The sequence below is a fragment of the Chelonoidis abingdonii genome, chromosome 3 (assembly GCF_003597395.2).
Source record: "Chelonoidis abingdonii isolate Lonesome George chromosome 3, CheloAbing_2.0, whole genome shotgun sequence".
In the NCBI taxonomy this organism is placed as follows: domain Eukaryota; kingdom Metazoa; phylum Chordata; order Testudines; family Testudinidae; genus Chelonoidis; species Chelonoidis abingdonii.
The window spans coordinates 166,624,921-166,648,391 of NC_133771.1; the positions used below are offsets into that span (position 1 = coordinate 166,624,921).

A 23,471-nucleotide genomic window follows, 5' to 3' on the forward strand; every position below is an offset into this window, starting at 1 on the left:
CAAGCACCCATCAAGGCTCAGAACTGATCTGAATTATGTGGCTAGGAGCCATCTTTAGTATTAAATACTTTCCCCCTTATTCCCTGCCCTCTGCTAAAATATATAGAGAGAGGGAACTCCCAGGCTGTAGTACAAATAGAGAAGATAATGAGAGCCAGAATCTACAGTGAGTCATCAGCCCAGGTTCTTTGTCTCCTCCCAGCTTCTCCTTACTCTTGTCTTGAGTACATATTTGCACTTGCATTGTGCCTCCTCCCTCCAAAGGTGCTGGACTGTGTAATGTGTTCACTCGCTCCACCCCACCTGGCCACTCACTTATATTCCTCCCCTTTTGTTCCGAGGTATCATACAACACCTCACTGGAGGCAAACGGTGATGGCAGGAGTTGCAGCTAAGTTGTCCAAAGAGAGAGATGTATTAGAAGGGCTTGGCTCCAATGGGAAGGCAGTGAAGTATTTAAATCAGGATTATGAGGCTCTCAGGCAGCAGTGCTTGCAGTCTGGCACTCTGTTTAAGGATGAAGAATTCCCAGCCGGTCCTTCTGCCCTGGGCTATAGGGACTTGGGGCCGTATTCCCCTAAAACGCAGGGTATTGTCTGGAAGCGACCCACGGTAAGAGAGCTTCATTACATGTTTTACTAGATTCAGATCAAATCAGATTCAACTGGAACTTTCACTCCAAAATCCAAACTGAATCTGAGCTGGAATTTTCTTGAAGTCTACAAAAGGCATAGATTATCCTTTCCCTTCATTCTTTACCACCTTTCCTCATCTCCCCTGTTTTAACTAGAACTGAAAGTAATGGAGTATCATAAAAAAGACTACTGTCCAATTTCAAGCCCTTTGGGATGTGAGAAGCCCCAGAAATGTAGAAGGAGAGACTGTTCTCATAAGATTTCCAGCAGTACTCTGCAGAGATGAGAGGTTTCAGTACAATTGAGAAAAGCATCTGAACTTTTGATGCTTGTCCAAATGGAACCTTCATACCTCCTAGGAATTACTTGTCACCAGTTAAAGCTTATTACTGGCATCATGTGTTTCCCAGTATTACTCCAGAATAATTAGGCTTGTACTAAAATAAAAGTTTTAAAAATTCCAACCCCCAAAACACTATAATTTGAAGTGCTGGTTTAAACGTTTTGAATGAAATTTGTTTTTAATTTTAAAAAATGAGCTTTTTCATGAAAAAATTAGTGTTGTCGATGAAAATGAAAAATGTATGGGTTTGGGCTTTTTTTGTTTGTTTTTTGTTTATTGGGTTTCCTTTTTTCCTTTGTTTCTCTCCGTTTCCCTCTCCATTTTTCTTTCAGTGACAAAAGGAAAAATTGGTAAAAAGGAAAAAAGAATGTGTGTGTGTATGTGTGTGTGTGGGGGGGAAGTGAAACTGTAAAACTGAACACAAACCTCCTCCAAGATGAAAAAATTCAAAAAGAAAATTTTCAAAATAAAAAATGTTGCAAAATTTTTCAGATGAATGAAAAATTGAAAGCCTGAGCTCTGGGACCTGTCCCCCTCACAGAGCCCAGGCTCCAGCCCAAGCCTGAACATCCACACGGCAATTAAACAGCCCCTTAGCTGACCCCTGCAAGCCCAAGTCAGCTGGCACCGGCCTCCGCGGGTTTTTAATTGCAGTGTAGACATACCCTGAAAATGAGTCACACTGGGCTCTTTTGTCACTAGGTGCTGCTGCAGCAGAGATCTACAGTACGTGGGCAGTTGGGAGGGGGCTGCTCAGTGCCCCAGCCCCCTTCCTACACGCTACCCACACAGAGAACAGGATACTGTGGGCAGGGAAGGTTGCTCAACAATGGGCCAAAAGCAGGCATAAGCAAAACAGGCAGCACCTCAGAGAGCTTTATCTCATGCAAGCTTAGACTCACCAGCTGACCCACCTTCCTCTTCAGCAGCAGCAATAAAGGGAGAGCCAGCTCATGGACTAGTTGTCCTCTCTTGCTGGGGCAGCATAAATCATAAGGCCCACCCTGGCTCCCCCACCATCCAAAGATGTGTATTCTGAAGCAAGCTGTCTGGCAACAGGGCCCAGCTCCCACTGGGAGAGAATCTCAGCTTCTCTCTTAACACCTACACCCCAATAACTCTTCTGTATGCTGCTTATCACCAGGGCCGGCCCACAACATTTTGGCACCTGAAGCAGGGAGCTCAAATGACGCTTCCATGCCCTCTTGCTTAGGCAAAACTTTGAAAGGTCTCAGTTCTGCCTTCTTCCTGTTCTGCTCCTCTCATGGTACTGCTCTGCTACCTACCCCGGTAAAGGAGAACTAACAATTTAAAATGCCTTCTTCAAAAATTTTAAGTAACACTTAACTTTCAAACGCCTGAACAGCAAACATAACTTTTCTTGTCTGCATAGTAAACACTGGCATTTTTATCTATTTAAATAATCAAAGTGGTGCTTTCCGTGCCTTCTTGGTTGCAAAGATTTGAACTGCTTCCTGAAGGTTCACAGTCTGGACCAGCTCATATTCTATTGAGATGGTTGCAAGGCCAACCAGCCTCTCCTGTGTCATTGTGGACGTAGATGTGTTTTTATTAACTTCAGCTTGGAGACGCTGTTTTCTCCACTGGCAACTGTTACAGGAAGTGTTAGAAGTATGCTCAGGGCAACAAAAGCATTTGGAAAGAGGGTGGTCATCTTATTTGTGCACATATATTCCAGAACAGCCTTTGGAGTTGATCCTGCTGAAATGTATCTTGAAAGGGCTTTCAGTTCATCACGTAAATCACTCGCATCAATATCGCACATGTCATAATGTGTCAACACTGTCTCTAGTGCCCTGCATTGCTGGTGTAGGTCTTCTTCAGGAATAGTGAGGAGTTTTGGAATATCATACCAATGGCTCTTGGTAAACAACTTTAAGGGGCCCTTCCTTTGAGAAGGGCAGTGGCCCTGCTAAACAACTTAACAGCCAGGGAGGGGAGGCCACAGAAGAACAAAAACAAAATGGAGTATGGGGACAGCTGTAAGAAACAAAATGGAATAGGGGGATAGCTGTAGCAGACATCACCAACATCAACGTGGGAAGGCCGGGAAAGGTACATGATGCTTGCATCTTCAGGAATTCTGGTCTGTCTGAACGGTTGCAGCAAGAGACTTACTTTCCAGACCAGAAAATAATCATTGAGGATGTTGAAATGCCTATAGTTATCCTTGGGGACCCAGCCCACCCCTTAATGCCATGGCTCATGAAGCCATGCACTGGCACCCTGGACAGTAGTCAGGAGCTGTTCAAGGATAGGCTGAGCAAGTGCAGAATGGTGGTAGAATGTGCCTTTGGACGTTTAAAAGCTCGCTGGCGCAGTTTACTGACTTGGTTAGACCTCAGCGAAACCAATATTCCCATCGTTATTAGTGCTTGCTGTGTGTGTCACAATATCTGTGAGAGTAAGGGAGAGATGTTTGTGGCAAGGTGGAAGGTTGAGGCAAATCACGTGGCCGCTGATTACATGCAGCCTGACACCAGGGCGGTTAGAAGAGCACTACAGGGCATGCTGCGCATCAGAGAAGCAATGGCCAATACTGTCGAATTGGGTCCACACTACCCCCAAATTCGTCCCGGTGATGTCGATTTCAGCGCGAATCCCCTCATCAGGGAGGAGTACTGAAATTGGTTTTAAGAGCCCTTTAAGTCGACAAAAATGGCTTGTCGTGTGAACGGGTGCAGGGTTAAATCGATCTAATGCTGCTAAATTCGACCTAAACTCGTAGTGTAGACCAGGGCTAAGAAGCACATTTGTCATACCAGCTCCTGTAGTATCAGCAATGTCAATAAATTCTAGAGAATGCTCGCTGACAGTCACCATTGCAGGGACATTTTCACTAGGTTCCGTTGTTGTGACAAAACACACCATTAAAGTCATTTGTTCGGTATGGCTTATGTCAGGTGTGCAGTCCAGAACAACAGAGTAATATCTTGCTGATTTCAGATCTGCCACAATCTTCTGTTTGACTTTTGTTGCCAGTAATTGTATGATCTCATTTTGAAGTGTTTTTCCAAGGTAGTGGTGTGTGTACATTTTTTGGGAGTGACTCTTCTTAGATATTCCTGGAGTAGAGCATCAGACTCAGCCATCAGCTCCACAATTTTAAGGACATTTACATTGTTTGGAACATACAGCTGATCTGAAGTGCCACGCAGTGCTAGGTTTTGGGTAGCAAGCATTCTCACAATGGCAATGAGCCTTTTCAGAATGTTTTGCCAGTAAAGAGACTCTGATGCAATCTTCTCTTGATGCTGATCATCTATGGTGGGCTTTAACCTTAATCTCATCTCAAGCTTTTTCCACCTATGGAATGCTCTCTGGTGATTTGCTGCCTTCTCATGGCATGCCAGATTTCTAGCCAGATTTTTCCAGTCCTTTGTTCCTGTGGAACCCAATGTGGCTGTGTGATGGTATAAGTCCCCACTTTGAACCTTAGAGTCCAAAAGATGGGGTACCAGCATGAATCCCCCTAAGCTTAATTACCAGCTTAGATCTTGTAGTGCTGCCACCAACGAGGACTTGCAGTGCCTGGTACACTCTGGTCCCCCCAAAGCCTTCCCAGAGGACCCAAAGACCCAGACCCCCTGGATCGTAAACTCTTTCCCCACCGTTGCTCTCCCCCAGACTTCCCCTCCCTGGGCGTTTACCCTGGGAAGATCACTGTTAGATTACAAACTCCCTTGGAATCTTAAAACAGTAGAGGAATTTGTGTACCTTCCCCCCTCCTCTTTCCCCCTCACCAAGAGCCATTACAGATTCGAAGCCCCGTGAATCTAAAAATAAAGAGATTTCACCTTTCCTCCGCTCCCCTCCTCTCTCCCGGACGACGGAGACAGGATATAAACACAGAGAGTCAGGTTTTTCCTCCCCCCTTCTTCCTTTCTCCCACCAATTCCCTGGTTCGAGTGCAGACTCCTTCCCCTGGGGTCTTACATAAGGATAACCAAAAAATTCCAATTAGATTTTCTAAAAAAAGAAAAGCTTAATAAAGAAAGAAAAAACATAAAGTTGTCTCTGTAATCAGATTGTACAATTTGTTACTAGGGTCTTTTTTAGCTTAAAGACACTACAGAGAATCCTCCCCCAGCATACATACAAATTCCGAACAGAGATACAATTTTTCCAGTCCAAATACAAATTAAAGATTTCTACCAGCAGATACACATTGCAAATAAGAAAACAATCAAAAAGACTAAACCGTCCTTCCTATTTTGTACTTCTTACTTAGAACAGAAAATTAGGAGAGCCTGTAGGATGTCCGGTCCACTCTCAGAACCCAGATGAGAACACCAAGAAACATCACACACAAACACATAGACTTCCCTCACCGAGATTTTAAAGTATTCTTGTTCTTCTGATTTGGTTCCTCTGGTCAGGTGTTCCAGGTCACTGGTTTGTAACCCTTTATAGGTAAAGAGACATTTAACCCTTAACATCTTGTTTATGACAGGCTGAACATTATGACTGGAAGAGTTTTCAACCCCAAAAAACAATATGCCAGCATTTCTGGGTTGAGTACATAAGCCATGGCTCTCCACTTTGTCACCATTTGGGATCTGCAAACCACAGCTAATGCATTGGATGGAAACTTCGTTTTCATTGTCTTTGGGAACATGGAAGCTTTTCAACTTGCTGTTTATGGCCCATCAGTACAAGGATAGTCATCAGAACTACTGCTCAAGTGGCTCCACAAGTCCCTGGATCATCCTAGCCTTAATGAACTTAACTCAGCAGCAGCTGTTTCTTGAGCTTCGACCACAGTCTTCTCTATTCTACACTTTTCTACAGGAATTGTCATGGTTACATCCATTTGAGATTGGAGATATTGGGATGCTTGCAGTGCTGCCAGTGTCACCTGCTCCCTGGACTAATTGAAGGCATCAGGCATCTCCTCACCACTCACATCCTCACTGGGGCCGGAATACTCACAGTGAACATTGTGGTGTCTATGTATCTCAGGAGAGCTCCTTCCTGCTTAGATAGAAAGCTTCTGTGTCTTTCTTTCTTTTTCTGATTTGCTGCCCCAGGGGGCATTACAAACCATGTTGTCCTCTCCTTTCACTCCATGAACTCCTGTTTCCCTGGTATGCCTAGTCAGGCTATTGTGGGGCTTTTCGCATCTAGCTGAAGGTGGACAAGTAGCCCCAGTTGGTAGCCGAGGTTGAGTGGAGGAGCAAGATATCAGGCATCTAACGGCCTTACTGGCTCCGACTACTTCTAGATAAAATGCCTTGTTCTCTCAGGGTGGTGGTTCGGGAAGCGACAGGAAACAGGAAGCTACTGGAGAAGCCAGTGTTTGTACCATTAATTCCAGGCTCCTGGGGTGCTAGAAGAGATACAAAGAGGCGTTCTTCTTTCTCTCTTCCCCTGAACGTGCTTTTCTGCTGCTTTCCTTGTTTTTCCTCTCTCACCCATTTTCTCCTGGCCTGCTGGTTATGTCTCTTTGTGCCCTCCTTCCTCTCCAGCCAGAGCACCCCCCCAATCTCACTGGTGCATCTAGAGGCGCCACGAGAGACAATACATATGCACTTAGCAGGCAGACACATTTTTCTTATTTGCTCTTGGTCTGGCAACTGAGGGGCCACCTCAGTTTGGCCTCATCGGTAAGGCCACCCTGTAATCAAGTTAATTTAGATAAACTCGTGTGAAAGTGCTTCAGAGGCAAGCCAAGACTTTTTCCTTGGAAGTAGTAGGAGACTTTAAACCATGTTCTAGGGTTTAAATAATCTGGAAGTATTTATTCAGACTTTCCTAAACATTGCACCTGAGGCAACAGTGGGTATGGAGCAATTTCATCTCTAATTGGTAACTTGAGTATTCAGATTTGCAGTGGGTGGAGAATCAAAAGAATTCTAATAAATTCTGGCTTGCTCCAAGATAAGGATTTTGAAGAGTGGAAATTCCCAAAGCCTTAATCAGATAGAGATATGTTTGCATGTGGTTATTTCTTCCAGGTCATTGAACATAGATCTCTCTCTTTTTGACCACATCGTTCAGAAATTAATGGAGCACATCAGCTCAGCAGGGTCATCCTTAACAAGTAATTTGTTCCAATTTTATGTTGAACATTCTATTTCTAGAGCATTTGGTGCAGAACAGTGAGCAAATAATGGAGAAAGAAAGGGGAGACCGTACACCAGGCACACAGTTTAAATATAGCAGGGCAAGGTGGCTCCAAACATTTCTCCTTGAATTGCAGAGCAACATTGATTAATGTTTGGAAGATGTTTTATCATCCACCATAGCAAAGCTGACTCTTCCTTACCTGCTTTTTGAATGCTGCTTTACATAGAACTTTAATAGGGGCTTTAACTTTTTTTTTTAATTCCTTTTTAAGGCCTTATTCTAACCCAACATATGCCTTCTTTCTTTGCTATCCAATTGATAAGATCCATCATTGGAAAACCGGAGCAGCAGTGGCATCACAGGCTTTCCTGCCAGCACACACAGCCTAAAATTCTGAAAGCCCTGTAATAAGAACTTGATAGATTAGTTATATTACGTCTTAGCTCCCTCCCCTCTAAGGTGCTTACTGCAGTAGTTCTAACCATACCTCAGTCTCATCAATTGTGCAAATAAAATTCATGCAATTTCTGGAAGTCATTGACAGTGAATGACACAAGAGCTGCCCCAGTAAACACAGCTCCATTAAAGCAATTGCTAGAAAATCCCTGTGTGTGTGTGTTCCAATTGCTAAAAATAAGAGGCACGATCATATTCTTGCACCAGAATATTTACTCACTTAACGCTGGATCAGGGTGTAGGAGATCACTTACTGCATTTTCAGAGGGCTGTTCAGTAAGAATATTAAAGGCTCCATTTCTTGTCAGCATCACAGTCTATGAAGTTTCTGTAATGGGTGTGGATTTTTTTACATGCCCAGAATACAATCCTCTTTTCCATGGCATTTTACAAACTAAGGGACTGGAGCATACTTCCAGCCTTGTCTAGTCTGACATACAAACATAACAAACATCATTTTAGTTAATGCCATAAAAATAATGCAGAATCCCTCAGGGCCAGTTGTTCCAGCTCCTTCTTTACGTTCTTCATTTCAGCCTCCGCATGGAAGTCTGACAGCCTTGTGGCACTTTGTAAACAGAGACTTTCACCGTGGACTAATGCCAAAGTAAATCATATAGCAGGAATAATAAACTAAGGGCAGGGCCAGCTCTACAGTTTTTGCCACCCTAAGCAGGGCGCCGAATTGCTGCCATGGGCGGCGGGGTCAGTCCGTGTGCACATAGGGCAGCAGGCGCATTTCCACGGAGGCAACAATTTGGCGGCAGCTTCTATGTTTAGCTGAAGCCGCTCCGGACAGCTAAACATAGAAGCTGCCGCTGAATTGCCTTCACCGCGGAAACGGGCCTTCTGCCCTAAGGGCACATGGACTGCCCCTGCCCTTCGCGGCGGCAATTTGGCGCCCTGCGTGGGGGCAAAACAACAGGGACTGCCGCCCCTTGCAGATTGCTGCCCCAAGCATCAGCTTGGAATGCTGGTGCCTGGAGCCTGCCCTGACTAGGGGGTGGGGCATGTTTCTGAGATTTCCTAGCAGAGTCCTGTGGGCAGAACCCCAAAGCCCTGGAGCTGATCACCCCATAACTTTTGGGGAGGTTCTTGAAATCGGAATCAGAATTGTCTGGCTTGAGCCCATCTCTCAGAACAATCCTTTTTGTCTCGTGGGAAGGGTAGAAGATCAGGCTGATAATATAATGATGGCTGGCTTGCATCTCTGAATAGAATCACATCTATCAACTCCACAGTACTCTGTCCCCTCATAAAAATACATGCATATATACAGTAACTCCTCACTTAAAAGTCATCCCGGTTAATTTTGTTGTTACGTTGCTGATCAATTAGGGAACATGCTCATATAAAGTTGTGCAATGCTCCACTATTACCTTGTTTGGCTGCCTGCTTGCTCCACAGCTGGCAGCCTCCCTGTGCACTCCCCCCCACAGTGCTTCCTGCCTGCTGGCAGATCTCTCAGATCAGCACCTTCCCCCTCCTCCCCCTCTCTCCTGCCCATGGAAATCAGCTGGCTTGCAGAGTTCAGAAGGGAGTGGGGAGGAGTGAGGATGCAGTGTGCGAAGTAAAGAGGGAAGAGGTCAGGGGGGAGAAGAGGCGGATCAAGGATAGGGGTCTAGGGGAAGGGGTGGAGTGGATGGGCCAAGGGTTGAGCCCCCTGCGCCCGGCAAAGTCAGTGCCTGTGCTTGCAAGAACAGCAAGAGGAGCAGACGGACAATCCATCCTCTTCCACTCTCTGACTCCACCACCTCAAACTTCAGACTCAGCAGTGATAATTGCAGCATAAAATTGTTTCTTTAAAATTGTTTAAAACTTATTCCTGTATTAAATTGCTTGTTTAAAATGTATATAATGCCTTTTGTCTGGCAAAAAAATATTTCCCTGGAACCTAACTCCCCCATTTATATTAATTCTTCTTGGGAAATTGGATTCGCTAAACATCATTTCACTTAAAGTTGCATTTTTCAGGAACATAACTACAACATTAAGTGAGGCGTTACTGTAAATAAAATCAACTTGAGTTTGGAGCATAACCAGGGAGCGTGTCTTTTAATGTGCAGGTGGTAGTTGCTTAACACCGCTGGGCCTTTTTGTTATTTAATCTAATAGCTTGAATATCAAAGTGCTGATCATTAAGTGTTGCATGTAAAACGCTTTTATTGAAACAAACCCTGGTTACATATTTACATAAGTCAACTCTGTGACCCATTGACTAGTCCTTTAGGGGAATAAACCCCATTTTTTATATTTCTTTGTGACATGTTTTGCTTTTAAAAAGAACACCACAGGTCTGGGCTTATAGGAACAAAAGCAGGAAATTCAGAGTTACAGTCTCACTCCATTAAACTTTATTTCTTTGACAACAGCATAAGTTAGATGAAAATCAGCATGGCGAGTTTGATGGGAACTTGAAAGACTGCAAATATTTTAAATGCTCTCTTTGAACCATTTCTTTTTGATGGCCTTGTTACAACTTAAAATGCAGAGTCACACACAGTCTATTATTTAAAGGTGACCTGTGAAGTTTCCTTACAGCAATCTAAATATGTTAACCCCAAAATTATTTGGTGAAGGCCTCAAATAGCAAGTGGCAGAGATTTATTTTTTTAAAATAAATATTATTTTACATCCGTGGGGATAAAAAATACACTTAAAGTAGCTTTCCAGATCCATGTCATTTGCATTTATAAAGTGCTGTTCATCTTGAAGGCTCCTGAAGCACTGTACACGCTTTAGAAACAGCGGGCCAGATCCTCTGCCAGTGTGCACGGGTGTAGTTTCACTGAAGCCAATGGAGCTATGCCTATTTACACCAGTTGAAGATCTGTCCCATACACACACTCTCTCTATCTATAACAAGTATATATGCATAGCTAAAGTGCCCATTCAGGCAAAAACCTAGCTGTGAGAGATGTCTTCTAGTGAAGCTGGATCTGAACTGTACTCAGTATATTTGGGGATTCTTTTTGGCCTCTTAACACAGGAGTTTGCTTAATACTAGTGGTTTCTGTGACTGGTTTCACTGTATAATATGTTTACACTCAGAAAGCCCATCTCCATAGGCTGTGGAGTTTCTGGTAGCTGCTATATCACAGACTGATGCATTCTGGGGATCAGGGGATCTGAGGCCAATTAGATAGCCTTTGAGGAAAGTAAAAGCCTATTTCTTTGTTGAATGTCCCTTTGCACCGCTTCTATTTGCAGCATTTAACACACAATTGTAGAGTTTAACTCATTTTAGTACAAAACTTCAAGAGGCCTTCTTTAAAAGTAGTAAACTTGTTGACCTAATATATTGTAATCCACTGCACTGCAGAAGTCAGGTAGTCTAGTCCGTGTGCTGTGAGCTCCGTGGCAAGTGCTGGCAGTGAAGGGTAGAACTGAGAGTCAAGTCTGGGTAGAGGGAAGATGTTGACGGAAAGGATCTCAGGATGGGAACTAAGAGAATGAGAGCATTTTGCCTGGGATCTATTCTGAGCTTAAGGGCTTGCTGAAATAGCAGGAAATGTTTAATGCAGAGACACCTCTGAGCTGCCAAATTCAGATCTCGGGGCTCAAAAACTCTAAATTTGGGGAGTTTCTTTCTTCTCTCTCTCTCTCCTCCTGCCCCCTCCGTCCAATCTGGGTTTTCAGTTTTGGTTCATCTCTGCTTGACTAGATCATTGACTAGAGACCTAAATTCTTACCAGTTTAGACACTTAGCATTAGTGAAAGAAGCCTCTGTGTGGATTTTATTTATAGTCACCATGAGTGCAGTGCAGGTGAGCAAATATATAATTATACAGGAATCTAAGTCAGAGTTCCAAGATTACCACAGATTTAGTATTCAATGATATTATTTTAACAAATCAAGAAGCTGATAGCATTGCTCTAAGAGAACATCAGTTACTATGGTACAGTTGTGAAGAAGGAACAGTTTGATTTAAATGTAGGGTGTAGTCAATAAAGTAATTCTAAAAGGGACATGGTAGGATTTCATGTTTATTTCTTCTCACAAACTCCAGATCAATTTGCTCACTTCACAAGTAAAAAAAAAATGCATATTGCCTGCATCACAAACTCAGCCTAGGATCTGAGAGTCAAGCTGAAATCTTTCGGGTGCATTTATCGCCAATAGTAAAGGTCCTGTGCTCAGAGGCTGCTCTATGCTTTTTGCTGCCCCAAGCACAGCAGACAGGCAGCCTTCAGTGGCGTTTCTGTGGGAGGTCAGCCCCAGTCACACGGATTCAGCGGCAGTTCTGCGGGAGGTCTGCCAGTCCTTCGCCTTCAGCGTACCCACTGCCAAAACCGTGGGATCGGCAGACCTCCCGCAGAAACGCTGCCAAAGGCTGGCTGCCTGCCGCCCTCACAGCCACCAGCAGGACGCCCCCTGCGACTTGTCGCCCCAGGCATGCGCTTGCTGCGCGGGTGCCTGGAGCTGTCCCTGCCTGTACTGGCACTTGTCTTTGTGGATAGAGGGCAACTGGTCTCTGTAAAGATTTAGAAGGGAAGAGGAAGTTGGAGCAGAAGCTAGAGCAGAACAGCAGCGAGCAGGAGGGTCCTGCAGGAGACCTTTGACCAGGAAGAAGGTCAAGCTAGGAAGGGCTGAGAGCCCAAACCAGAAGAGAAGCCTGGGAAGAGCTGCTGTGAGAAGACTCCAGTTAGGAAGGCTCAGAAAAGAGCAGGGAGTGTTTAAAGGATCCCAGGGTAGGCTGAGGGGAGAGGCTGAGCAGAGACTAGGGTGGGTCAAAAAGCTCCAACTTACAAACTTAAAGATAGACAAACCTCAGGGAGGAGGGGCAGTGCCCAGTGTGAGGCTGGGCAGAGGAAGAGATTTTATTTATGTTAATAAACCAGACCCCACAAACAGACATTGTTATTGGTCTTTGTTGAGTTATTGAGAAGCCTGAGTGTATGGGAAACTGAGGCAGGGTGCTTTCAGGGTGACCTCAGGCAACAAGGGCATGCTTGGGATGTATGAGACAGATAGAATCCAGCTCATGCTAGGTTAGCTCTGCAAGGCTCACAGTAGTGAAAACTTTCTTGCATCTGTAAACTAAACAGATGTGACCCGAAGGCACATAGTGAGCAGATAGGTTTTATACAGATATTTTAACATAGGCACTTTTCTGACTACAACTGCACTTCAACTGTATTTCAGTTAAGTATGTGTTCTCGATGGGTCCTTTTTTCTCTTTGGATTTACTAAATTCACTTTCTAGGAAACTGAAGCCAAATTTCCCTCAGTATTTGAAAGCTGATTTCTAATCAGCAACAATATCCCTGAACACCTTGCCTTGGCAGGCTTTGGTGGTGCTGCATAGATATTTGTTTAGGTTTCAAAGAGAGGTGTCTGGGCTCTGAACTATATCATAGGCGCATGCTGGTAGGAGCAACAAAAAGCTGTGAACATTGCCATTGAGTAGGATTAGAAACATGGCTTTGTCAGCCTCTCTAAAAACAGAACACTCACATTTTAATTAGTAAGATTTTGATAACTATCCGTGTATTGTTATTGTTATTGCAGTGGTGCGGTACAGCCCCAGTCAGGATCAGGGCTCTATTGTGTAGACATTGTACAAAGAGAGATGGGCCCTGCCCCCAAAGCTTACCTTGTAAGTAAGCCTAGCTCTTTGACCTAAGTAATTTAGGCCCAATCCTGAAAATGCTTTGACATGGCTAATTCTAGCACTTTCACTGAGCCACATTCAAGTCTACAGGGCCCTACACGGTGAGAAGGGTCTGATGTGCAGCATTGAGGTCGGTGTTGAATCATGATTCCTTATTTGACAATACCTGACTGAGGGCTGATCTATCCACAAACTTGTGCCAAAATAGCAAAATGGGGTTTGCGTCACATTTTTGTTATTTCAGTGCCAGGCTGTGCGTGGATATCATACAGTTTCATTTTAAATAGGACAGTTCTATTCTGAAATAAGAATATCCACATATAGACTTGTGCCAGAATAACAAATGGTGCCACTTAAAAGCAATGTAGTTCTTTTGGTGGGAGTTGTGGGTGGATACGCCAGCCCTTAATGTTTATCTAAAATATAGTTATAGTTTGGATTAAAGCTCATGACGCACGCTGGTGGGTGTAACTGCTGCCCTTCATTTAAGATAGCAGAAACAGTTAAGTTTTGTTATAAAAGAATAGTGGTCTCTAAATCAAAGCACAGGCACGTGGCACTGCTTAAAACAAAGGCTCATCAAAGGCTACTCAGGAATTTGTACTATGTGGGCAGAGTATTGTTGTGTGCAGGGGGGAGAAGCAGAAAAGCACACATAAAGACAGAGACTGAAGTTCCTTACCCAGTCTGGACAAGAATGATGTGTGGCCCTGAGAGAAGCCTAGAAAGAGGGGTTATAGGTCTTGCGCTGGCTAACAGAGGTTTAGTGCTGTGAGCAAGGAAACTATTGTTTGGTTCCTCCTCTGTTCAGAGAAACAGGACTTTGAACACTCCTTGTAAATAAACAAGATGCATTAAAAGGTCTCGGACTCCATCATCAATTTTTTCTCCTATCTGGAACAACGTGGAGGACCCCATATTTTTCTGATCCAGCCTCTTTTGAAGGAAGTAGAAATGATTGAATGATGGAATTTGCTGGCATTCGCCTAAATGCTAGGACAGAGAGAGATTTCCCATGGGGAATTCTTGTGAAGGACTTCACTTTGTGGGCACACGCGCTGTCCTAGGGGAACAAGACCTTACATTACTATAGTAAGACTCAGAACTAGCACGGGGAAGGCTTCTCATTTAATTGAAGAGTCTATATAGTTTTGTGCTGACTAAACATTCCCAAGGTGGCCATCCTTGAGGTTAAGCAAATCCCAGCTGCTGACACTCAGTAGTTAATGGCACAGGCTCTATTTCAGTAGTTGCAACAGCATTTCCAGATATCACATATGGGGAGAACTCTACCTCCTCCTTACCAATTGGCTGTGTCTGTTCTCTGCTGGATGCTGTTGTTGTAGCAGGAATTCCAGAAGAACTGCTCCACCATCTCCTCAAGATAACACTGTGTGCTTCAGAGCAGGCCAGCAGCAGCTGAGGAATTGGGAGGCAGGGGAGCTAGTAGCAGGGATACATAGAAAGATGAGGATTTAAATCCCCACTTCAAAAGCTGTTGGTTTCCTCTCCACATCAGGAGCTCCTCCTCTACCACATCCGCCTGCTATCCCAAAGACTATGATTAATTCTGCTTCTTCAACAGTGCTTATGTGGGGCAAAACATGTGTGATACTAGCAACATGTATGGACCCTGCATGTATGCAAAGCGGTACTGAAATATGTTCATGGTGTGTGCTGGTATCCTGGAAACATGGTGACACCAGTATGGCATTTCCTTACCCTTCGGACCAGCATTGTGTATGTATGTGTGTGTGTGTGGCGGGGGCGGGGGGGAGATATCTTTCTTATCTCCTCTCATGTCAGCTAACTTTTTTTTTTTTTTTAAAGAGCCAGGCCTTAAAACACAAACTACAATGCTGGGAGAGCTATGCATGTTTTAGTTTGAGAGTTACATTTTGCTAAATGATGGGCACTTCTATGGGAACTGATACAAACAGGTCTCAGAATTTTCTAGGGGGCAGTTTAACCATCAGCAGTTTCCTAATTAGGCTTCTGATACTGTGAGGCGCTGGGCACCTTCATTCCCATTCAAGGTTAACCTCAAGCTAGTGACAGTTGAGGGCATGCAGCTCCCAGCATCTCGCAGGACTGGGTTGGACCTTCTACTACAGTGAATACACTTATCTAATTTTTAAGAAGTTAACTGCTGCCCTCCGATGTTAAAGCACACCCCAGTTTAGACCATTTGAGCCAGATCCTCAGCTGCTGATTTACACCAACTGATGATATTGCTATGTGTGTCCACATGAAGAAACAAAGGCTGGGTTAAACCCAAATATCTCAGAAGTAGTGTTTGTTAACCTGATCTTTCTCTAATGCCTCAGGGAGCCATTTAAGGCCATGAAAGATCATGAAGTCTGTTTCCTGCCCCCCCCCCATGGTATTTCCATCATCCAGAAATTAAATGCTGTGGGAAGCCCAGATCTTGCATTGCTTCAGTCACATAAATTGCTCCCTGAAGGCATTAAAAAGCATGTAAAAATATGATCTAAACACAAATAAAACTTGAAATGGAACACTAAATCCATCACTGTCATCAGCCCTGGAAACTCTGGCAGAATTTAAATCAAGATTTGGGCCTAATTGTATTCAAAATACAAAAGCCCATCCCCCCTGGAAAAATAAGCAGAACAGATCTATTTAAAAACAAGCAAACAAAACAACCCAGCAACTAGACTTCCAATAGGATCTCACAGGGAACTCTACTTTGGCATTTTATTCAAAGGGTATTTCAAGTAGTGGTGTAGGGCAAAATGAGGAAACTGCAAGGCCCTATTTTATTGATATACATTTCTATCTTGAAACTTGCATGTTCCTAGGTGACTGCTGGCTCCTAGCAGCCATTGCATCTCTTACCTTGGATCAAGAAATCCTGCATCGAATTGTTCCCAAAGATCAGAGCTTCCAGAAGAACTACGCTGGGATCTTTCATTTCCAGGTAACTCTTGCTAATCCATCAAACAGGCTCAAGATGCGAGGAACAAAAGAAAGATCCAATATTTAGGTAAATGTAGCTTGTCTCATTGCTGATGACAAGTTAGATATTCAGCAATTAAAGTGTGCAAGTGAGAAAGACAGGGAGGGGAAGAATGGAGGAGACTATAACAAAATGCAATTATACATACTCAGTGGACTAGAATTCTGCTCTCTTACAGCTGCGTAAACCCAGTGCTGCGCCCATGGTGGCAAGAAGGTCACTCCAGATTAATACCACTGTGATATAGAGCAGAATCTTCTAGATCAGGTGCCAACTTTTTCACAGTGTAGGCCACATTTCATCTCAGCAGGGAGATTATCCTGTGGATTTGCCTGCCTCCCAATCTTTGTCAGGTTGTCCATCTCCCCTCTCATTTGTGACCACATAACATCCTGGTGGCAACTCCAGCAGTTGCTTACGCAGAGAATTAATATTAGCTAAGTATGCAGGGTTATATTTCCAAAAGTGACTAGTGTTTTTGGGTTCCCCAACTTGAAGTACTTTTTAAGGGGGCCTTATTTTGTCTGTGGGTGGGTGCACAGCACTTTCTGAAAATGAAGCCTCTTCAGGGTGCCTCAAGTTGGGCATCCTAAAGTACTTTTGAAAATTTAGGTCTTAATGCATCCCAGCTGCCAGCCAGCTGTTTGTGGACACCAAAAGTCCTCCATGGACCACACTATGAGAATGTTCTAGATGTTCCATCCAAGGCAGCATTAATATTACTGATTAATAAACCTTCACATAGTGCTTGTAAATGTACCAAAGCCTTAAGGAATATAGTAAAGCAGAGAATAGAAAAAATATTGGTCTCTGTCCCAAATGATGTGCAGTGTAATACGGATGGGACAAAACGAAGACAACAGTTCACATATGGGAGACTGAGGAGAAATCAGTGGGGAGGAGTCCAGTGTAGGAAGTATTCCTCAAAGTGGGTTTTCATGAAGAATGTGAAGATGGAGAAGAGAAGATGAATGGCCAACAAGAAGTGGGAGACTGTTCCATAGCATAGGGGGCAGTGAGAAGCAGAGAGTGGCAGGAGGATTTTTAGCAGGGAGGTAACTGTAGCACACAGCTCTAACCACTCTTTCTTTCTTTTTCTTTAGTTCTGGCAGTTTGGGGAGTGGGTGGATGTTGTTGTTGATGACAGGTTGCCCACCAAAAATGGGCAGCTGCTCTTCCTTCACTCGGAGGAAGGCAATGAGTTCTGGAGCGCCCTGCTGGAGAAGGCCTATGCTAAGTAAGTGGGGCTAATCTGAGGGAGGCCATAATAAGTGCAAGGAATGTGACGGTCTCAACCCATGCCAGTGCCAGGCCCAAACACATTCTGCCCTAGTGTTAGTCTCTTATTCCTCCTCCTTCCTCTCTCCACACCATTTCTTGTTTCCCACAAACACTTCAGGGAGCACTGCCAACCTTCTGCCTCAAAATGTTTTATCTGCTAGTTTCACAAGTAACACCCATGAAAATGTTATTTCTGTAATGTAAATGTGACGTATGTGTGGAAACTGACCTGATAGTCCTTATTGCATGTTTGTTATCTTATTTTCTTCCCCGTAGATTGAATGGCTCATATGAGTCTCTCACAGGAGGCACCACTACAGAAGGGTTTGAGGATTTCACGGGTGGCATCGCTGAGTCTTATGATCTGAGGAAGGCCCCACCAAACCTATATCAGATCATCCAGAAGGCCCTGCAAACTGGGTCATTGCTTGGCTGCTCCATTGATGTGAGATACTGCCAGTATTTTACTCTTTCACCATCAGAACTCTGATCTGGGTAGTAGGGAAAGCTCAGGTCAGCAGCAGGCACTGTTGCTATGGAAGGGCCTGTTTCAACATCCACTGAAGTCAGTGGAAACTTTCTAATGATTTCAGTGGGCTTTGGTTCAGGTCCTAAATGGGCAAAAACCCATCGTGTCTCCCTGCTCAGGAAAGAGCCTAATAATTAGAGCTGGGAACTAGGAATCATATTGCCAGGTTCTATTCCTGACTGCCTCTGATTGCCACTTCATTTTACTCATCTGTAAAATAGGCATAGCTATGCTAACCTATCTCACAGGAATTGTGTGAGGTTTTATTAATTTGGGGCTATTGAGATCCCTGGATTAAAAGAGCTAGAGATGTATAAAGTGCTATTATCAGCACAAACTTCTTGAAAAATATTAGGTTAATGTTGACTCTCTGACTTTCTATTCAGCCTTGATGTCTGACACAGCCTCATATGTACTGGTGATGGCATGAGTCTCTCACAGAGTTGTGGCAGTCTGCCCCAAGCCTGATTTACCTAGTGACAGCATGTCAGCTCAGACTTCTCCATGATATTTCCACTCTGACCACATTCCTTTGACACTGGAAAAGAAACGAGTAATTTGCCTGGGTCATCCAGCTTCTAAAATGCAATTCTAACTACTGTTAGGATTCAAATGCTGCCTGCCTACAGCCCCAGACACCCAAATGAGGAGAAGGAGACAGGCACAAACTCTTTGAGAATGTCTTACATTCACTCTGTGGTGCCTTTCAAGTATGCTTTATTATGAGGTACTCTAGTCAATCATTTGAGACCCACACTTGCCCTTTTCCCCACACACAACCTGGAGTTGGCTCCATTTCTCAATCCTATAAATCACTAACATCTGTAACAGGCAGTCTCAGCAGTTATAGAAAACATTAGATAAGTTAAAAGAAGCCCACATCTTTCAAATTCGTTTCTTCCTCTTGTCCCTCAACTTTAATTTTTTTTTTTTGGTAAGTCGCACAGTAAAAAAGGTCAGTGTTGTATATGTGAATCTTGGCATACTGAACCCTTTATATTCACTAAAGACTGAGTTTATTATTGACTTATTGGATTCCGACCAAAACAACAGATCTGAGCTCTGGATCTGAGCTCACATAAAAGTTTGTAATGGAAACTTCTCTCTATAATGGACTGGACCTGAATATTTGAAGTTGGGAAAGTTTGGATTTGGATTCAGATTTCAGCACCCCTCCCGCCTCCCAAAGTCACAGATGTGTTTGGAACTGGGGTGTTCCGGAGATACAAAGTTGAGCTCCAGGGTTTGGATCCATTTCTGTTTAATACAGTTTGTATTGTTGAATTTTTTATATTTTATGATACCATTTAGATATCTGCAACTGTATTAATTTGGTCTTTAAAACTGTGTGAGTGCAAAATATAACAGCATTTTTATTGTCCTAGATCACCAGTGCAGCTGAAACTGAGGCTATCACAAGTAAGAAATTGGTAAAGGGACATGCTTACTCTCTCACTGGAGCAGAAGAGGTAAGCTCATACATAATGGCTAAACCTATTAGGTTTCGTATGGATAAACCAGACCTATACAGTGGTGATGAAACTTACCATCACACAGAATGATTTCCCAGTGTAACACACAACATAATTTTGGGTTTGCGATACTACACTGCCTTTGACAACTTGCTGATGACTCTCCATGTTTGATCTATATGAAAATGTTGCTAATATCTTCACAGCCACAGAGACAGAGATTGACTGTAAAAGTTCTTTAGCTTGAAATCTCTCCCCTTGGTGATAACCTCTCAGAGACTTTATTCCAACCAATTTACCTCAGCGAATTAGCACAGCCTGCAACCTGCATTGTACTAACAGACTATATTATAAACTCACTTGAACCTTACATTTCACAAACTTTCTCTACATATCACAAGCTATTGTGATTATAGAGATGATCCTGCTAAATAACTTTGTACCATTTATGCTGCTGCACTGTCTTCTGAAATGCCACATGCTGTGGAGAATGTAGCTCTTGTGCTGTGTTGTAGCTGATGCCCATCCTTGCATGTTACCCATATATTGTATGACTCACCATTAGGCCTGTAAGTAATGCTATTTTTGTAGCGCTGAGTTGGTGGTGAAGGGGAAAATAAAATAATGATGGGGGTGGGAGACATTTGGTGGTTTTTTTATCTCTGACCATCCTGCTAGAGTGCAAATTGTATTTTTCTCTAAATATAAAAGCAAATACCACAGGATAATGAGTAAATTAACAAAATGCTCAGCCTCTGCTTGTTGTGGATCCTACAGGTAAACTACCGCGGGCGCCCAGAGAAGCTAGTCAGGATTAGAAATCCCTGGGGTGAAGTGGAATGGACCGGAGCCTGGAGTGATAAGTAGGTTGTTATATACTGTGGCATCCCTATCATCACTGTGTTCCAATATCTTTAAAAATTAAATTGGTAATATCTGCAGTTAATAAGCCATACAGCACATTTGGAAAAGGTGTTAAATCAGTTGATACTAGTCAGAAATAAAACATTATTAATAAATTAGCAGCACTGGCTACAGATCTGTTCTCATCATGAGATTTACCTCCTCACCCAAGGCAGGGTTCTTTATTTGTGGAGAGTAGTCTGTAGTTCTTGCTGTGAACAGGGCCAAGGAAGTCAGACCCATGTCATTCCTCAAGGTGACTCTCCTCATGCCTGTATCCTACTGATGCTGGTGAGATACCAGTGTAGTATTCAGTCAATTTCCATGGCTAGAAAACCTGTTAGGGCCAAATTGCTGTGCAACTCCATACACATTGATGGGACTACAAGGCCTGAGAAAGGGCAATGTTTGACTGCTGCTGGAGAAGCTCAGAAGGCTCTGATTGGGTTCAGCTAAGCACCCAAAGGTTTGAATACCCATCTGAACTGCTATGGGCTGGAAGCTGGGCTTGGAATCTCATGAAAACTATGGTCACAATGTTTCTAAGATTTTCTTGGGTTTGATCAGGTTGGAAATACCATGAAAATAATTTCTCACGCAGTATTTTGATATATCTTCTTCTCACTGGGCAGGCTGAAATTAGGGCATTGAGTTTGTGTGCAACTTGAGCAAAGCTTTAGGGTGAATCTTGTTTTTGTTGGACCTGGTTTGCTCACCCTAAAAGTAGTATGTTTCATATAAACTTACAGGGCCATATTCTGTTTTAATGTGGATCATCTCTACTGAAATCAATGGAATTACTCCAGATTTTCATGGGATCAGATCAGAATCTGGCCCACTGTACAATAGTATGATAGAGATGGAATAGAAGCATTGGATACCTAGTCCTTCTCTGTGAGCAGTGCAGGATTGTTCCCTGCAGTATATTTTCTAGTCTCTCTTTCTCCATTCTTGTTTTCAAATGTTCCAAATAATGGAGGTTTCACCTCTCTGCTTGGGAGACTATTAGACATTAGAATAGATCTCACACTGAGAAACATTTCCTGATAGTCTTTTCTTAATTTCATCCAGTTAGTCCTAGTCATATCTGTGCATTCTTGCATCTTGTAGTTATGATTAAATTTAAGGTTCATTTGCGGCAAATATAGTTAAAAGTAAAGCCTGATTCTTTGACCAGCTTGTGTAAATAATTTCCAACTGTATATAGAGTCAATTTGCATTTTGCACAGCCCTTGGGATGGGTAAAGGATCCAGTCATTGAAGGAAATAAGCACTTTTATCAGCTGTAACTATAGAAAGATTCCAACTCTTTGAAATTGTTATAAAGTAAAATGTAACTACTATACTTATTGCCTTTTGTGTTTGGTCTGCAGTGCTCCAGAATGGAATTATATTGATCCCAAACAAAAACAGGCTCTGGATAAGCAAGCAGATGATGGAGAGTTTTGGTAAGAATCATTTAGTGGGATTAATCATTTGAAAACTGTACATAGAGATGTCCTGGTAAGCATTGCTTTGGATGGTGGCTGAGAAAATACCACTATCCAAAGGGTTACTAATGCAGCCATGATGTGTGAGAGTTATTAGCCTGTTGGTTATCTCCCTTCCCATTCAAATATTGCCTTTATATTAGGGTTTCTATAGCATGATGAGGTGGCAAAGATGTAGCTCAGATGCTCAATATTTTGAGGCTTGGATTTTGCCTAAATAGTAGTGAGGAAGTTTAGCTTTATACCTCAGGTAGCATCAATTTACTGGGAGTGAGTGGAAAATCCAGCCCAGTATTTGGTTACATGGGTAAATATTGAATTGATCTTTGCAGAACTCTACCCTCGATTAGAATGGCAGTTGTCCTCTTTGCACAAATGTAAATAGCTACACAAGGTGCAAGGCAGTGGAGAATCAGTGACAAAGCTGTGTGTACAGGATCTAATTCAGATTTTCTTTGCTGTGGATTTATTTAGTGTTAATTCCACTAACATTGATGGAGTTACACCTGATTTATGACAGTGGAAGTGAAATCAGAATCAGTCTCTGAGTGCAAGGAATGGTATCAGTCCCCAAGAGCGTGCTTGAACATCTGTTAACAGTGTGTCCTGCTCTCTTGGACAGCTGGCAACATGACCTGATTATCTTCTAATGTAAGAATGAGGTGAATGTTACCCAGGCTGAGCTATCAGAGAGGGAAGAAACAGCAACAATGGAAGTATAGCCAATTTTTAAAAAAATCTCTGGGACTATTTGGAAGTATGGCTCTTTCACAGGGCCCTATTGTATTACCCTTACATTGAGTAGTATCTCATTCCCCACATAGCAGCATGTAGCTGATTTCAGTGAAATTATTTGGGTACTAAGGTATGACTCAGCATGAGCAAAGGTGGCACAGTTGAGCCCTTAATGAATATTAGCCATTGAGAACTGTTGCCTTAAAGGGGTGGTTGGGGTTCCTAGAAGCCAACTTTAGTTTTAAAGTTCAATTAGACTGAATTTCAGGTAATTCTCCTGTGGTTAAGCCATTTGCTGCCTCATTAGAAAAGAGATCAATTCACAGTGGATCTGGCCATGTTCCAAGTTCATGAATTCACCATGGACTCTTTGCGTTCTTTGATGTCAGGATGGCATTCTCAGATTTTCAAAGACAGTTTACACGGCTTGAGATCTGCAACTTGACTCCTGACACCCTGACGAGTGACAAGGTCCATAAATGGGGTCTGACCTTATTCAATGGTCTGTGGAGACGGGGTTCTACCGCTGGAGGCTGCCAGAACTATCCAGGTAAAGACCCAGGTGAAACTAGTATGTGTGGTGAAAAAATAGATACAATTTCTTCCAACACAGGTTCCATGTTATATCACTGTTGCAGCATCAATGTGGGTTGTTTTGTGGGGTGTTGTTCTGCTGTTTTTGTAGTTAGATCAAAGAGGTGAAGGAAAGATCTAGATTGGTTTAGTCCAGGGTCTAGGCTCAAGGCTGAATCAGGGCTATCTGTTTGGGTTTGACAAAGTTGAAATCTTGCAAGTGCTCTCATGAGATTTCTGCCAAAAATGGCAGAAATCTCATGAGATCAGCTGGTATTAAGAGATTTCCATTATCAGGACTGGTTGGGAATCTTATGAGATCAGTCATTTTCATGAGATTTCTGCCATCTTGGGTTGCATCAGTGTCTG

General features: G+C 43.1%; 1 protein-coding gene across 1 annotated transcript in view; it reads left to right on the plus strand.

Moving 5' to 3' along the window:
* Positions 1–367: 367 nt before the first annotated feature.
* The window catches only part of LOC116825586 (calpain-8-like), a 46,367-nt gene continuing 23,263 nt past the window's right edge, over positions 368–23,471 (plus strand). Inside the window, exons 1-9 of the mRNA XM_032781718.2 lie at positions 368–612; positions 13,037–13,043; positions 15,962–16,080; positions 17,223–17,356; positions 17,677–17,845; positions 19,315–19,398; positions 20,179–20,264; positions 21,678–21,752; positions 22,919–23,079. Of these exons, the coding sequence (XP_032637609.1) occupies positions 376–612; positions 13,037–13,043; positions 15,962–16,080; positions 17,223–17,356; positions 17,677–17,845; positions 19,315–19,398; positions 20,179–20,264; positions 21,678–21,752; positions 22,919–23,079 (1,072 nt within the window). The 5' untranslated portion in view covers positions 368–375. The remainder of the gene's footprint in view (positions 613–13,036; positions 13,044–15,961; positions 16,081–17,222; positions 17,357–17,676; positions 17,846–19,314; positions 19,399–20,178; positions 20,265–21,677; positions 21,753–22,918; positions 23,080–23,471) is intronic.